Here is a 16,661-nt window from a genome sequence, read left to right on the forward strand (position 1 = left end):
CTAGAATGTGGGACTGGACTTGGGGATGATTGATGGGGCCGAAACAGCTCAACTACCCATCAAACATTTTTTTCCAGTGTAACAAAGTTCACAACATGACCAAAACATCGGTCTCGCTTTTGTCTCCATAGTTGTGCATAAAAATGCTTCTCTTCTCCAACCTCTTCTTAAGCCAGCAGAACTGAATGGAGTTGAAAACTTAAAAACTATAAAAATTAAAACCGAAATTTCAACTTGATAAGTTCCCATTATTCACATTCACTCTGAATCACAGGAGCTATGGGAAATCACCAATAAAGCTCCCGAAAACTTTGTACGAATGACATTAAAATGTTAATCTGCACTTGTTGGATTCAAACAGTTCTGCTAAAGAAAAAAAAAAAAAAAACAGTTCTGCTAAAGACACAGAACAAATCACCCAACATGGGTACTAACGGTTACTTCATTGAACTTGTTTCATTACATCATATAGACTTGCAATTCAACTTCTCAAAGATTTGCATACTTCCAAAATACAAAGGCCAAATGAGCCCGAAGTGCAACTTTTACGGATCAGAGTATTCTGTACTTACAAAAATAACATCTCAAAATCTCAAATATCTCATTAAGATATTCTTTTCCCTGGAAAAGCAAACGAAAGCAAGATAAACAAAAGAACAAAAAATGGGAATGGAAAAATCCCAAGAGCAGCCTTGGAGAAAGTTTCAATGACTCCACTACCATGCCTTGACTTTCAACTATTATTCTCTGTAACTATAGCTTTGTATATCAGCAGTGCTTTCAATATCTTAATAACCTTTAAAGGACATGATTCCTAAATGCCATGATCATTTTTGGTGATAAGAGCAAAACAAATGCCAAGATTGAGCCAAAAAACATTTTGATAGCATAACCAACTGGATCATAGTCACTTTCTTCAGAATTAGTACTTGAGGTTGTCATGGCTGTGGCTGAAGGTAGGACTTCAATAACTGCATCGGCCATATCTGTAATGAAGGAAGTGGTGCAACCTAGGGCAGGAACACGGCCCCAATTTTCAATGCCAGATTCAAGAGCCAAGTGCTTGTACTCCATATCAATCTCTTCAAGAGTCTCTATGTGCTCACTCACAAAGCTGCAAATTCAGAAGCACAAAAACTACGAGTTTATTGTTTTTCCCTATTATCCCCTTTTATTAGGTAAAATCATATTGAGTAACAAAAAATTCAACAACAAAATTCCTGTCCTGTTTCAAGAATGACAAAAATAAATCAGAAAAATGAGTCAAGGCCAATCCCCAGGCGACCACCTTCATTCACTTACCAGGTCAAGTCATTTTTCAGTTATTTAATGAATAGGGTAAAACTTTAGTTGTTACCATCATCATTGTGGGAGTAGTAACATCATTGTGGGAGCAGTAATATTAGTAAGAGATATCAGGTTAAGGTCCTTGCAGTGTATATTCCCTAATAGCCACGGCACCAAATCCAGAGATGGTATTGGGCAAACAAATTCAGGTTGCATGTTGTAAAGTCCTCGAAACTTTCAAAAAATATACCTAATCACAGGTAACCATACATAAAGCAAGGCATTCAACCTATGCATCTGATCCATTGCACTATTCTGAAAGTAACAAGTAACTCGTACCAATGTAAACATCTAAAAGGTAAAGCCTATAAACTTCATCTAAGATGGTTAAACGAGAAGGATGGCCCACGATCAGGTTGAGGACCAGACAAGAAAGAATAACACATGGAAACTATGGAGCTCAACAAATTTAAAACAACAGAATTAGAGCTCTAAGCGGTGCATTCTTCAAAATGCATTTGTAGAAGTCAAGCCCAAATCATGGTAAAGGTGATATTGTATTTTCAAGAAATATGTCAATAGTAAGAGAAAAACCCATGAATGCAACTTAATCATTAATGCCATACCTTACAGGAACAGCCAAAAGACTCTTCACACCTTTTTTGCCAAGCTCAACAAGTACTTCATCAGTGTAGGGCTTCAACCATTGTACAGGCCCAACGCGACTCTATCATACATGGAGGAAAAAACAAATAAAAAATGTGAAAAACCAAACATGTCAAATACCCACAGGGGATTGCTATGTGGAAATTATGATTACTGACACAGGGAGTTATTAACCATGCAAAGCTTGGAAACAGCCAGAAACTAATAGATTATATTCAAGAACCAACCTGGTAAGCAAGAGTATGATCATTGTTGATATGTCTTGATTTCAACTCTTGCATTATCAAGTGAATGCACTCTTCCATCTGATCTCTGTATGGGTCTCCTGCATCCTCAACATAACTGACTGGAACCCCATGAGCACTGAAGAATATCATGACCTGGAATACCATAAGAAAACTAAGCCATGCATACTAGCAGCAGCAACAATTCAACCAACAACAAAGCATCAAGAAATGATGTCAAATAAGTCAAAAACCCACCTCCTCAGGCGTAGAGAAAATCTCTAACTCCTTTTCAATCAAGTCAGCCATAGACTTGATATATCCTTCTCGTTGATACCAGGACTGTATAATTGAAACAGGCATTCTTGACAAATATGCATCTTCCCTGACATATAACTCAGGATTAGATATACTATGTGCCGGACAAAAAATAACACTTGCATGCTAGCAAAAAATAGAAGTTTAGACAATGAAGCAAAATTTTACCTGAAGATGTTTTGCAGAACACGAATGCTTGACCCAGTAGTGGAGATTGAAAATTGCGGATAAAGTGGCAGCACAACAAGCTTTGTAATCCTGTCCCTCTTAATCTGATGTGGATAAAGGAGAAATGTCACCATTTTGACTTGAATATATTGAATATGTGACAGGGAATGTTATCAGGGAGTAGTTGTAAGGTTGATCACACTTGTGTGATCAAGTGTATGGTGTGACTTAATTTCTCACAAATATATTATCTGCTGTTCATATTAAGGCTTGGTTTGATTTCTCTTCATACTGGATACTTTTCTGGTACACGTACAGCAAAAGCCATTGATTAACATTGGAGAATAGAGCCTCTTGGAGAAATAACAACATAATAAACATATCGATATAATATTTTGATGAGGAGATATTCCAAAATCCATATTTGGGTTTCTGGTGCATAAAACAATGAGTTTTTCTTAGTTCTTTATTTGTCTCTCTGTAACTGATAGTTTTGATCTTCAATTCCAATTAGAGCATATTTTTTAGTTTGGAATTCAAGCTAGGAGTTCCAAATTATCAATAATTGGAAAAAATTTGATCAATTGTTTAACAAAATTCTCAGTCTGCCAACACCCCAATTCCCATAATGCACAAGACTGAAAATCTTACGTGCACCCCAAAAAATATCAACCTTGATTCAAAGGAATAAAGGCCCAAGAATTTTAACTATCAGGAGAGAGTCTAGGCTAAAAACAACTAGCAAACAACGGATCTCGATACGTCGCTAGTCCATTAGTGAATAGGGATACGAGCTTTTGGTCACATTACTATAGTATGAATAACTTGTTCAAACAGAAAGATAATAAGCATAGTATTTCCAGAAGTTGACCAGATGAGTTCTTGCACACTGTTTAGTAGGTATAAAAAGGTGAGTAAAAAAATAAATTCTAATTTTTTTTCAATTATTCTGTTTGATTTACCTTCAGTGAACCTAACTTTTTAGACCAAAAACAAGAGAAGAAATAAAAAACAAACCTTTTTACTTATTTATAGACCTAGAAACACAAAGCACGACAAGCATATGTGGCAGAGATCAATACAATGGAAACTGCTAACACAACAAAAATTCAGAGAAGGATACATAGTAGGTGAAAATGAATCACAAACAAGTTGATGACAACAGAGCAAACAAAAATATTACATGACAATGACATTGTTTAACACTTGCCTGCTGAACAGTATCCTCAGTAAATGGGTGCCAATATCGCATTGCAACATAGACATTTACAGGCATTTCCTTTGCTTCCAATGCGTTTCTAAGTGCAATTGCCTGAAAGAGATACCAAACTGTTAGCACAACAGCAAGTACATATTACATAATACATTATAGATGGCCAGATAAACGCAACAACAACAACAACAACAACAACAACAACAACAACAAAAAACCTGAGAAAGTGAAAAACAATAACATTAGCCCATGAAAATAGGTAAGAACCAGAACAGTGGAGGCTATCAGCTAAACTCATCTTCATATGAACACAACCACAGCTGTAGTCAGCAGGCATGTATCTTACCTGGTCATCTGTTATCTTTCGCAGAGGTGAGCCACCTCCTATGGCAGCATATCCTTCTTTACTTTTGGAAGCACGTAGCACAGAAATTAGTTGTGCCAATGGCCGCTGGAGGAACTGGAAGACCCTAGGGAGACGTATAATATCCTGTTTCAAGTTACGAGAGTCTTTAGCTTAACCCCTAAGCATGTTATAGACTTATTATCACATCATGTCAAGAAAAGAAAATTTAAAATAAAAAAATGAAGGGCATGTAACATTAGGCTCATATACCGGATCTGCAAATAAATTGAACAAAAATGGTTGAACATCATGAAGTGTCTCTGGTCCTCCAAGATTAAGAAGCAGCACTCCAACCCTTTCTTCTGTAGCATGTGAAGCAGATTCAATAGCACTTCCAGTTCCAGGATATGTCAATCCTCCCAGAGAACAAAATGTTTGCCCACTTAGGTTTCTCTTCTGAACAGGACCACAATGATATGATTCCGAAATAATGCCACTTTGTTTATCAGTTGAGTTTGAACAGGAAACCAAGTATGCTTGACCAGATCCTTGAGATGCACGGTAGGAAGTCGACATGAAAGTTCTAGTTTGATCGCATTGCCTGTCATGTGAATGACTTAGTCAAGAGCTTAATTTAGAACGATCACAAGCATATTGCACATCCTAATATACATTGTTTCCACAGATTCTCCCCATCCCTCATTATAAACTTCAACCACAGGTGTATTGTTTTGAATACAAAACTAGCAAAAATATCATAATGAAAAGAATCATTAATTTCTTTTCTTTTTTCCTTGAAAAACAGACAAATAATTAAAAAATGGGGTGTTTTTAGGGCGGAATAAGTAAGTCTCACCATGAACAAGTTGAATCTGTAAAACTAGTAATAATTATTAACAAGACAAAACCACTAAAATTAAAATAAAATGATATTTAGAGCAAACAGTCAATCAACAAATTGTATGATCACATAAAATCAATCAAAGCCACCTCAATCAACCAACAATCAACTGATCTGCAAACAAACTTGATAACCAACAAAAACTTGTAAAAAGACACAAAAATTAACAGACCACGAACATACAAACATAGACAAATGTGTGTATGCATATTACTAATATGAGTAATTTTGATTAGGTTTGAACTTACAATGAAGACCTGTGATTGGGATTGCGGAGAGTCAAACCGGGTGGGTTCAAATTGGGAAGAACACGAGAGCTTGCTGTGGCGTCCATGACGTTCAATCTCAGTCGAATCGGAAGCTTCAATCTCCAAGAAATGGGGAAAGAAAAAGGGAAGGTTTTTCTAGGGCTTCTCTCTCTCCGTTTATGAACGATAGATATAGTTATATGTATGTATAGACATAGATATACATACAAATGCTGTGTTTCAGTACCGAACCGTTTACGCGTTCAAGGGAGGGGAAGACGTGGAGCTATCCTCACCCGGGATATCTTTGGGAGTAGTTGGGCCGCCGCTATTCCTACTCCGGATATTTAATTTCTAAAAGGGTCTTATATTTATGATAAATTGCACAGACCACTCATGAAAAAATTATTAGTTGATCCAAGGCTGACGCTCCAATTTCTACTTTAAGGGTTAGGGCAACGTCAGTAAAGAGTCATTTGGTCAATAGCTAAGGTGGTGTTTGGCAAGTGGGTTGGGGCTAAAATAGCCACAAAAGACAAAACAGGCTATTTTAGCCACAACAAACAAAACATCACATCCAACCCATAATCATTACACTCTTCTCTCACAAAAAAAAGCCAAAAAGCCAAAAAGCCCTTCCCAAACCAAGCTTTTTAGCCCAGGCTAAAATAGCCAAAAAAGCCAAAAAGCCAACTCACTTCCCAAACGGAGGCTAAGTAAGATTTTAAGAAGGCCGGAGAAGTCAATATAACCTCCTTTTGAAGTACAACCACCTTAGATAGCAAATTATTTTTTTGACAGATCTTAAAAGGTATTAACACAAGGTCTCATAAGTAATGCGAATAGGCATATGATTACAAAAGCAAATATTAATTACATTGTTTTTAATCTTAAATTACAAAATAAGTGCCATTACTATTACAATCCAAAAAAATATATATATAAAAACACGAATAGACTCATAGGTAAAATGACTTTGAACTTTCTATAAAACAAACACAAGTCTTCAAATGTCTCTAACTCTTCATCGACCTCGTATGTTTCTTTGATACTTGGCATGAAATGCCATGAGTTTTGAATGCCCAGTAAGCGCACACATACCCCATCTATTTTTCCTAATCTAATACATAATAGCAATTACAATAATAGGGGAAATAAACATGATATTCAAGTAAATAACAAGGGTTACAAGGTTAGTTGTCAGTAGTCTAGAAATCCCCCAAAGAGACTTCATCCTCCAAACTACAAAAATCGGACACAGATTATTCAGTATGCCCCTTCTTTTACTGTTTTGCAGACCTTACCTTGGATGCCTATCAACAGTTACACATCGCGTAGCGCCAACTGAGGACCTCAAAAGATACGGTAAAATAAGGATCTTGCACATTCCCACCTCACACCAAAACCACCTAGAGTCCGAATAGAACCGCTCTGTTTAAGGATTCCGAAACAACCATTTGCGCAGGTCTTTACCTTTCAAAAGAAAACACGTCCTACTAACCAATTCAATTTAAATATAACCTTATCTCATACTAATACTCCTATGATTGTAACCCCATTAGCCACCTCATTAAGTTTTCTGTTTAGATTAATATTTTAAATTAGTTGGTACAAGCAAATAAAAAAAATAAATTTGCATAAGTATAAGCATCATCGAAGGACTAAAATAAAAGGTATATAACCATGACATATGTAATATCATACCAAGACATGATTATATAGTAATAAGTAAATTCACGAAGATAAAAGCTTAGAACACTAGTGCAAAAATAAATTTCCAAATTCGGTATCATTTAAGGATTAAAATCAAAAGAACCATTTTAGATTTTTCCCGGGCCTAGCCTTCCTATGGTTCGTAGAGAATTTCATCTAGTTTTCAGAATATTTTTCAAAAATGGAATAACTTTTCTATATTTTTAGTTATTTAAGAAACACTCCAACTCTGTCTAGATTCATCGATTGTTACGAAAATCAAATTTCTTTCAAATCGCTCAATCTTTTTCAATGAAACCAATTTTCCTTGAAAGCTAACTCTTTAAGGAAGTTTTGAAATAAAACTAAGGTCCAAGAGATTTTCTTACATTTTTATAGAAATTTTGAAAGTTAGCAGTAAAAATTGGTTTTTCATGCATAATACTAAAAATAAGAAGATTGGTGAGAAAAGAAATGAGAAGCCAACTAAGGGAAATTTTTCACTTCTTTTGTGATGAAAACATACTAAATAATGTATAAATAACTTAGATTTTTAGAGTGATGGTGTGCCTTTAGAAATAATGTGAGATATGGAAAGAAAAAGATAGTTTACATATATTAAGAGAAAATACAAGTAAAAGAAGGGTCAAAGCTCAGCTCATCAACTCTGAACACATGAACACCATTGCAACACATTTGAAAATATGATTTTAAACTTCTAATAACATGTATTTGAAAAAGAAAATAGAATGAGAGATGGTGATGTGACTTACTTGAGACTTGATTAAATTGCTAACAAAACATTCTCTTTCTCATTTCCTTCACCAAGCTCACTCTCTTACCCTCTATTGCCTCTCAGCCGTGTGGTGTTGTTTGAGTGTGTGTTCTTGTGTGCAAAATGCCAAGGGAGAGGTTTTATTTTTAATAAAATTGGTGCAAATGGTCCAATTTGCCTATTTGTTGAAAATGGATTAGATATTTTGGATTTAGTTTGAACTTAATGAAATAGTGGATGATTAGAGACCTTAATTATGCAATTAATCATGATCTAGTTAGACTTTTAGTTAGAATAGAACTTGAGGTGGAAACAAGATTCCACGTTTTGGGGTATACTAGAACACTTTTTCCATGGATTCATGGATTTTGTTTGAAAAAGATGTGTGCATTTCCTTTCCCTAGGGTGGCTGGCCAAAGATGATAATTTGAGGGAATTTCTTTTGATTATTTGTGTACAATTTCTAGATATTTTTGTGTACAAAAGATTTAAAAAAGTTTAAAGGTACAACATTTATATATTTATATATAATAGTACTAACTTGAGGTCAATTTGTAATTTGATCAAAATGTGAGGGATTTAACTTTAATTTATGAATTTGAACATTTAATTAAGTGTAGTGTTTAATTTATTTAGAATCTAAAATTTTAATTTAGTTAAAGCTTCTTTATTTTGAATTAAACGGCGAATTGTACTGAGAACCGAAAAACTTAGAAAATTAATTTAATTATTATTAGGGTTTTAGAAATGGTTCTAGAAATGGTTCCTGAGTTCCAGAGTTCAATTTAGGGTTTGCGAGTTTTCGGTTGGCATATGTTTTTGATTCTAGGGTTAAAATTGTAATTAATTAAGAAATTGAGGGACTATAAATAAATAATTTACAAATAAGGGTTAAAGAAAATATTGCAAAGATCAGGGGCTTCGCACCAAGAGCGTCACGTGACCATATCTCTGGCCAACTACAAACTCCTATACCTTCTTATGTTCTCCGATCACTTAATTCAAAATCGTGAGTCCTACCTTCTTCACCAATTAAAATACACGTGGAACATCATATGACGATATTCCAAGACCAACCAATAACTTCTCCCACTAATAACGTTTTTGAAATCAAATAAAAATAGTAAAAATTGCACTTGTACACCACCGCATGAAGATTTTGAATCGAATAAGAGTAGTAACATATTCATTAATTACACAACCCATAAAGTGGAGAAATTATTCAATGCCCTTGCTTGCAGCAAATTTAAGTGATGTTACAAATTAATAATTATTTGTTTATATTATAGGATTCGTCACTTTTGTATTAAAATATTATTTAAAAAATGACAATGTATAAACTGTCAGTCAATAAATGAAATGTCCTCCAAAATATTGAATAATTTCTTCATAGAAAGTGAGTGTATGAACCTACCTGCATTTTGTAGTATTGTTTTGAATCAAGTAAATTGATCCCTCTTGTTAAAAGTCATGTATAAAAGAATGAACAAGATTTTCTTTTTACAACCATTATGTTGACAAATGACTTGGAATTTATTTATTTATTTTTATTTTTATTGTTATAAGCTTTACCTATAATGATAGTCCAACAGAAAAAAAAATTTTATTTTCAAAGTCTTCAATTTTATTGCAAGCTCTTAAAAATAATAGATATATCAATCTAACTGTTAACACTACTTTAGAGATAAATATAACGTATCAGTCTAATTGTCAGTACTGTTTTAGAAATAAATATAAGTGGTGAGACTTATTATACTTGTGTTAACAAGTAAAATGATCCAACATAATATAGTATAAAAATGTGATAAGTGCAATAATATTGTTTTAAATAAGAAAAATTTAGAAAGCTAATTCTGAAATCTAAAAGGACGTTATTGCAATTTATTCAATATCTCATATACGTTAAAATGTCTACACTTTCACCAGTCAAATGGGACGGTGGAGTTGGACCGTGGTTCTGAACTATCAACATGAATCAATTATTGATCTCTCTTTGTTGTGTTTGGTTTTGGGGAAAAAAAAGATAAAGGATATAAAACTTTTTTAAAAAAAAAAGACAAAAATAATCGAGAAGTTTTTATTTTCAAAAAAACTAGGGACCCAGATTCTAGAAATCTAGAATTGATCAAGAATATATATGTGTGATGAAAATTAAATTAATAAAATATAAGTTTATAAGTGAAATAAATTTAAATCATTAATTCTCATTTCTGAATAAATTCTAAATAAATAATTCTATATTTGTAGTGCTGCTGTTTTATTTCACTTCCCTTTTCACTTTCTCTTCTTAGATTGTTAGAAGTGGGTTTAGACGAGAAAGAAATAGAGAATGAAGTATCAAACAAATTTTATTTGCATGCATAATAAAATAAAAATTCATAACTTTATTTTCATTTTTATTACACAAATAATCAAAATAATATAAATAAACTCTTCTTTACAATATTCTTGGCAACTGAACCAAGAATTTGGGTCTCATTTTTCTCCTTTTTATTTTATTTTATTTTTTTCATTTTCCTTCTAATTTATTGCCTTTGAATCAAATTAAATTAGAAAACTATACTTGAATTGTTGATATATTATAAGGCAGCTTGGTTTGGCATGACTTTAAATTTGATCCATTTCTTTTAATAAAAAAAATATGAAGCTTGTAATTTAAAAATATCTAAAAAGAAAAAATTTTCGTACTTGTCAATAGAGCACAGATAAAACATGGTAACTAGTGGAGTTCAAAAAGTCAGGGCTCACATGGTTCAATATCTAGGCGTAATGCTCCAGGATCAATAAAAGTAGTAGTCATGACAAGGATAAAGTCGACTTGATCCATCTTGGTTGGCTGGGTGGGAAGCAAAATTGGTTTCACCTATCCCTTTTTATACAAGCTCATTAGTCAAGAATATCACGTACACATGTCAAAGTAGTGTTTCCAGACTACTGAACAGTTTTCCGCAATGATATCCAACAATGATGCAGAAGCCAAATCCAATAATGATATATCCATGTGACAATGCTCAAACAAAAAATCAATAGGGGATCGCCATTATGTGGTAAACTGTCAAATAGCTTGGATTGAAAGTTCCAATAATTAAAAAGAAAAAGAAAAAAAGTCATAGAAAGTAATCTCATTAGGAGAGCAATGTGGTTTGAATGAAACAAAGAAAAAGTAAAAAAAATGCACATTGATGGCGAAATGATCAAATATAACCTAAAAGGATCTGCAATACCATACAAGTTTTTGACAAGAAGGCCAATATTAATCAATGATATTACCCAGGTAGGGCTGATCTCTCTATTAACATGATATTTTTGACCAAAAAAAAGAAAAAGAAGTGACATGATGATATGGGGGCTATGAAAATTTGTGTCAAGAAAAATGAAAACTACATGATGTTTGGCATAAAAGAATTCCCAAAGAAGAGAGACACAAATGACTCCTTACATGAAAGGAAAGCACAAATCATGAAAGTGTTCTGGTCCCAAACATCAACAATATCTTAGGCAAGTGGAATCCAAAGCTAAGGCATAGTGTCACAATGAGAGTTTCTAGCATTAGAATTCCAAAACTAACGTGTGGTGACACAAGGAGATTTTCTAGCGTCAAAGCATCATCCATTTGCAATTGATTAGCATTTAGAGTCATAATCTAAACATTCTCACCTACACAAGTAATGCAAAGGAATCCTAAGCTCTGAATAAATTACATGTGTTTTTATTTATTTATCACATTAGAGTATATAAAGAATGTTTCCTCTAGTCGATAAGATGGTTTAGAAGCCATCTCCTGCCATCATCAACCCTTCGTTGTTGGTGATATTGTAATTAATGATTTTCAATATACTAAAAAGAAGAAGAAACCATTCAGTAAGAATGCCTATTGCTTACCAAGAGATAGATCACACACCTTCCTTACTAGGAATGAAATAGAAGGAATTCCTCTCAAAGCCCCGACTGAAATGAAAATGAAACTAGTGTTGTTCCAACCCACATGCATGAAAAACATGGGAAGGCAACCAACCAAGTCAAGCTTGGCAGCCACCAACCATAGCAAAGGTCAAGAATGGAGGCTACCCAAGTCAAGAATGAAGGCTCTCCCACCTACTCCTTTTGTGTATAAATAGAGACGGGAGGGAGAGGATGAGAGATATCAGAAATTGGAGAGTAAGAGCTGTGAGTTGAGTGAGTTTCATCTCCTCCTCTGTATTTTGTATTTTGCTCCATTTTAGTGAAAATTCTCATTTCTGTCCGTGGATGTAGGCATTGGGCCGAACCACGTAAATATTGTGTTCTCTGTGTGTGTGTGATATTTTTCTGGGTGTGTGTTTGATCCTAACAAAGTGGTATCAGAGCCAAGTTGTACGTTTTTCGGAAAAACTGAGTATTGTTTCGAAACTGCCCAGAAATCGTATTGCTCGAAATCCGATTTTGAGCATACCAGGAGCAAGGACTCGACGAGAGGAGTCCAGAAATATAAAACAGACACCAAACGGAGGCCGCACGCGCTCCCACGCGCCCCTGGAAGTTTGCGCGTGCATCCCACTCTCATCACGCGCCCACACGCGCCGTTCAGGCACCCGGCGCGTGATCCCACTCTCAAACACGCGCTCCACGCGCGGTTCAAGGAGGAAGACGACTGAGGAACCAGCGCGTGCCTTACACGCGCCATCAGCACGCGCGCCCCAAGCCGAGCCGAAGCCGAGTTGACCAAGCCGCTGACCAAGCCGCTGACCAAGCCGCTGACTGAGCCGCTGACGTCAGCAGAACCGGAGGAATAATCTGGTGCTTCGCAGGCGCACCAGATTCTGCCCATCTGAACCATTCAATCTGTTTTGGCTTGATCTAAGCCATTTGAGATCCGATTTGGGTGATCCAATAGTGGTTTCCGACTATTTGGAGTATTCCGGACACATCCGTACGGTCAGATTTTGCAAATAAGTTTTGAAAAATTTGAAGTTTTTATTTTGGCAATCCGAAGTGCTTTTTCGGCTAATTTGACCAGTCCGGACTCCACAGCAAAACTTGGTTTTCAGCCAACGATCATTATTGTATGATGGAGGAATCAACGTCGACTTCAGGTTCTATGATAAAGTTAAATGCTTCCAATTATGCCATTTGGAAGCCTAGAATGGAAGATGTCTTGTATTGCCGAGATTTGTTTGACCCCATTGAGCTTAATGGCGTTAAACCACCAACGGAAAAAGACGAAGACTGGAAGCGGAAGAACCGAAAGACCATTGGCCAGATCAGACAATGGATTGATCACAGTGTCTTCCACCATGTCGCACAGGAGACTGATGCCTATGCTCTCTGGATAAAGTTAGAAGGCATGTACCAGTCGAAGACTGCTCGGAACAAAGCCCTCCTGATGAGGAGACTTGTGAATTTGAAGTTGAAAGGCGGTATCTCTGTTGCTGAACATACCAGTGAGTTTCAAAATTTGGTGAACCAACTAACAACTGTCAAAATGGAGTTAGATGATGAAATGCAGGCCCTATTGCTGCTCAGTTCTTTGCCAGACAGTTGGGAGACATTGGTGGTGTCTCTCAGCAACTCTGCCCCAGAAGGGAAACTGACCATGAGCATGGTTACAGATGCCTTATTTAGTGAAGAGGCAAGAAAGAAAGAAATGGGTGGAGATCAATCCCATGCCCTCGTCACAGAAAATAAAAGCAGAGGCAGGGGCAGGGGAAGAAGCAAAAGTAGAGGACGCAGCAGAGGAAGATCTCAAGACAGAGGGAAATTCAAAGAAGGAACGAGCCGGCCAAGGTTCAAATGTTACCATTGTGGCCAGGAGGGTCACATAAAGAAGTATTGCTATGCCTTGAAGGGAGAACAACAACAAGGCAATAGACAGCCAAAGACCGAAGATGGGACCACTGCAGTTTCTGTCTCAGAGGATATTGCATTATTCTCTGTTGAAAAAGAAGAATGCCTCCATATGTCAGACAACGACACCGAGTGGGTGGTAGATACAGCAGCTTCCTACCACGCTACATCCCAGAAGGAGTTCCTCAGTACGTACCAAGCTGGAGATTTTGGTACAGTGAAAATGGGTAACTCCAGTTTTTCAAAAATTGTGGGAATTGGTGATGTTCATATCCAAACCAAAGTTGGGTGCACAATGGTGTTGAAAGATGTCAGGCATGTTCCCGATTTACGCCTGAATCTTATTTCAGGGATAGCCTTAGATCGACAAGGCTATGAGAACTACTTTGGCAAAGGCATATGGAAGTTGAAAAAGGGATCTCTCGTGGTAGCCAAAGGACAGGCAATTGGCACACTATACAAGACTCATGTGGAGGTGAATTCAAATAGTCTCAACGCAGCAGAAGATGAGACTTCACCAAATTTGTGGCACAAAAGGCTGGGTCACATGAGTGAGAAAGGGTTACAGATTTTGGCAAAGAAGTCACTTATTCCCTTTGCCAAAGATGCAAAATTAAATCCTTGTGACAACTGCTTGTTTGGGAAGCATCATAGAGTAGCTTTCCATTCATCATCCAGAAGACAATCAGAGTTGTTGAGCAGAGTATACTCTGATGTTTGCGGTCCCATTGAAGTGGAATCGTTGGGTGGTAGAAAATACTTTCTGACGTTCATTGATGATGCATCACGGAAGGTATGGGTTTATGTCTTAAAGACCAAAGCTGAGGTGTTCCAGCATTTTCAGACATTCCATGCTATGGTGGAAAGGGAGACTGAAAAGAAGCTGAAATGTCTCCGAACAGACAATGGATGCGAGTACACATCAAAGGAATTTAAAGCCTACTGTGCTACTCACGGCATCCGGCATGAGAAGACTGTTCCTGGAACCCCACAACACAATGGTATAGCCGAGAGAATGAACCGAACCATTGTGGAGAAGGTCAGATGTATGCTCAAAATGGCAAAGCTACCAAAGCCATTTTGGGGAGAAGCTGTTCGTGTTGCTTGCTATTTGATCAACAGATCGCCATCAGTTCCACTGAATTTTCAGATTCCAGAAGAAGTATGGTCTGGAAGGGAGATTTCTTACTCTCACTTGAGAGTGTTTGGGTGCAAAGCATTTGCACATGTATCCAAAGAGCACAGACAGAAGCTGGATGACAAAGCCACTCCATGCATCTTTATTGGCTATGGAGATGAAGAATTTGGATACAGATTGTGGGATCCGAAACACAAAAAGGTCATTCGAAGCCGAGATGTAGCGTTTCAAGAAGGCCAGACCTTTGAAGACTTTGGGCAACCAGCCAAACCCAAAGTTGATGATGTTTCAGAAATTATTCCAAACCCTGCACCATCACAGCATGCCACTGATGAAGAAGAGTTACCGCAGCATGCAGTCAATAATGTAGAGTTGCAGGATGGATTTCTAGAAGAAGAAGATCCAGAAGCAGAGGGTGTTGAGCAGGGGGAGCCACAACCCCCTCTACCAGAGACTGTTGGTCCACAGTTACGAAGATCAACAAGAGAATTTAAGCCGTCAACCAAATACCCTGCTTCTGAGTATATTTTGCTTACCGATGAGGGGGAGCCAGAAAGTTTTCAAGAAGCTCAAAATCATAAGGAGAAGAGTAGCTGGCAGCAATCTATGCAAGAAGAGATGCAATCCTTGCAGAAGAATCAGACTTATGATTTGGTGAAACTTCCCCAGGGTCGAAAAGCATTGCAGAACAAATGGGTGTTCAAGTTGAAGAAAGATGGCAGCGGAAAGCTAGTCAAGTATAAGGCTCGATTGGTTGTCAAAGGTTTTGGGCAGAAGAAAGGTATTGATTTTGATGAAATCTTCTCGCCAGTTGTGAAAATGACATCCATTCGAGTAGTTTTGGGACTAGCAGCTAGTTTGAATTTGGAACTTGAACAAATGGATGTGAAGACAGCATTTCTCCATGGTGATCTGAAGGAAGAAATTTACATGGAGCAACCAGAAGGTTTTGAAGTCAAAGGGAAAGAAAACTTAGTCTGCAGATTGAAGAAGAGTCTCTACGGCCTCAAACAAGCGCCGAGACAGTGGTACAAGAAGTTTGACTCATTCATGGTAGGTCATGAGTACAAGAGAACTGTTGCAGACCAGTGTGTTTATGTCAGGACATTTCCCGGTGGAAACTTTATCATACTTCTACTCTATGTTGATGACATGTTGATCGTTGGACAAGATGCCACAACAATCAGATCACTGAAGAAGGAGTTATTACAGTCTTTTGACATGAAGGACCTAGGCCCTGCACAGCAAATTTTGGGCATGAATATTGTGCGTGACAGGAAAGCCAAGAAGTTGTGGCTGTCACAGGAGAAGTACGTTGAACGAGTGATTGAGAAGTTCAACATGAAAGATGCCAAGCCAGTCAGTACTCCGCTGGCTAATCATTTCAAGCTGAGCAAGAATTCTTGTCCATCCTCTACGAAGGAAAGACAAGAGATGGAGGCGATTCCCTACTCATCCGCTGTAGGGAGTTTGATGTATGCAATGGTGTCCACCCGACCAGATATTGCTCATGCGGTTGGAGTTGTAAGCAGATTCCTTTCCAATCCAGGAAAAGAGCATTGGGAAGCAGTCAAGTGGATTCTGAGGTACCTCAAGGGTACAGCAAAAATGTGTTTGTGCTTTAGAGATGCTAAACCAGTCTTGGAAGGCTATACTGATTCAGATATGGCAGGCGATCTTGATGGTAGGAAATCTACATCAGGATTGCTGTTCACTTTCGCAGGGGGAGCTGTGTCTTGGCAGTCCAAGCTGCAGAAGTGTGTTGCTTTATCCACAACCGAGGCAGAGTATATTGCCGCAGCGGAAGCCGGGAAAGAAATGTTGTGGTTGAAACGGTTTCTCCAAGAATTGGGATTAAAGCA

At 37.0% G+C, this 16,661-nt stretch overlaps 1 protein-coding gene across 1 annotated transcript; it reads right to left on the reverse strand.

Annotated features, from left to right (window-relative positions):
- Positions 1-414: 414 nt before the first annotated feature.
- LOC114278495 (ferrochelatase-2, chloroplastic) lies at positions 415-5,858 on the reverse strand. Its single transcript, XM_082891862.1, has 9 exons — positions 5,372-5,858; positions 4,493-4,823; positions 4,223-4,366; positions 3,874-3,975; positions 2,664-2,767; positions 2,436-2,562; positions 2,181-2,333; positions 1,914-2,014; positions 415-1,114 (listed from the first exon to the last, which is right to left on the reverse strand). Exons 1-9 carry the CDS (start codon positions 5,455-5,457, stop codon positions 799-801), a joined length of 1,464 nt encoding a protein of 487 aa, XP_082747988.1. The 5' UTR covers positions 5,458-5,858; the 3' UTR covers positions 415-798.
- Between the last annotated feature and the right edge of the window lie 10,803 nt (positions 5,859-16,661).

Source organism: Camellia sinensis, chromosome 10, assembly GCF_055761805.1.
Source record: "Camellia sinensis isolate YWXY chromosome 10, ASM5576180v1, whole genome shotgun sequence".
NCBI classification, from domain to species: domain Eukaryota; kingdom Viridiplantae; phylum Streptophyta; class Magnoliopsida; order Ericales; family Theaceae; genus Camellia; species Camellia sinensis.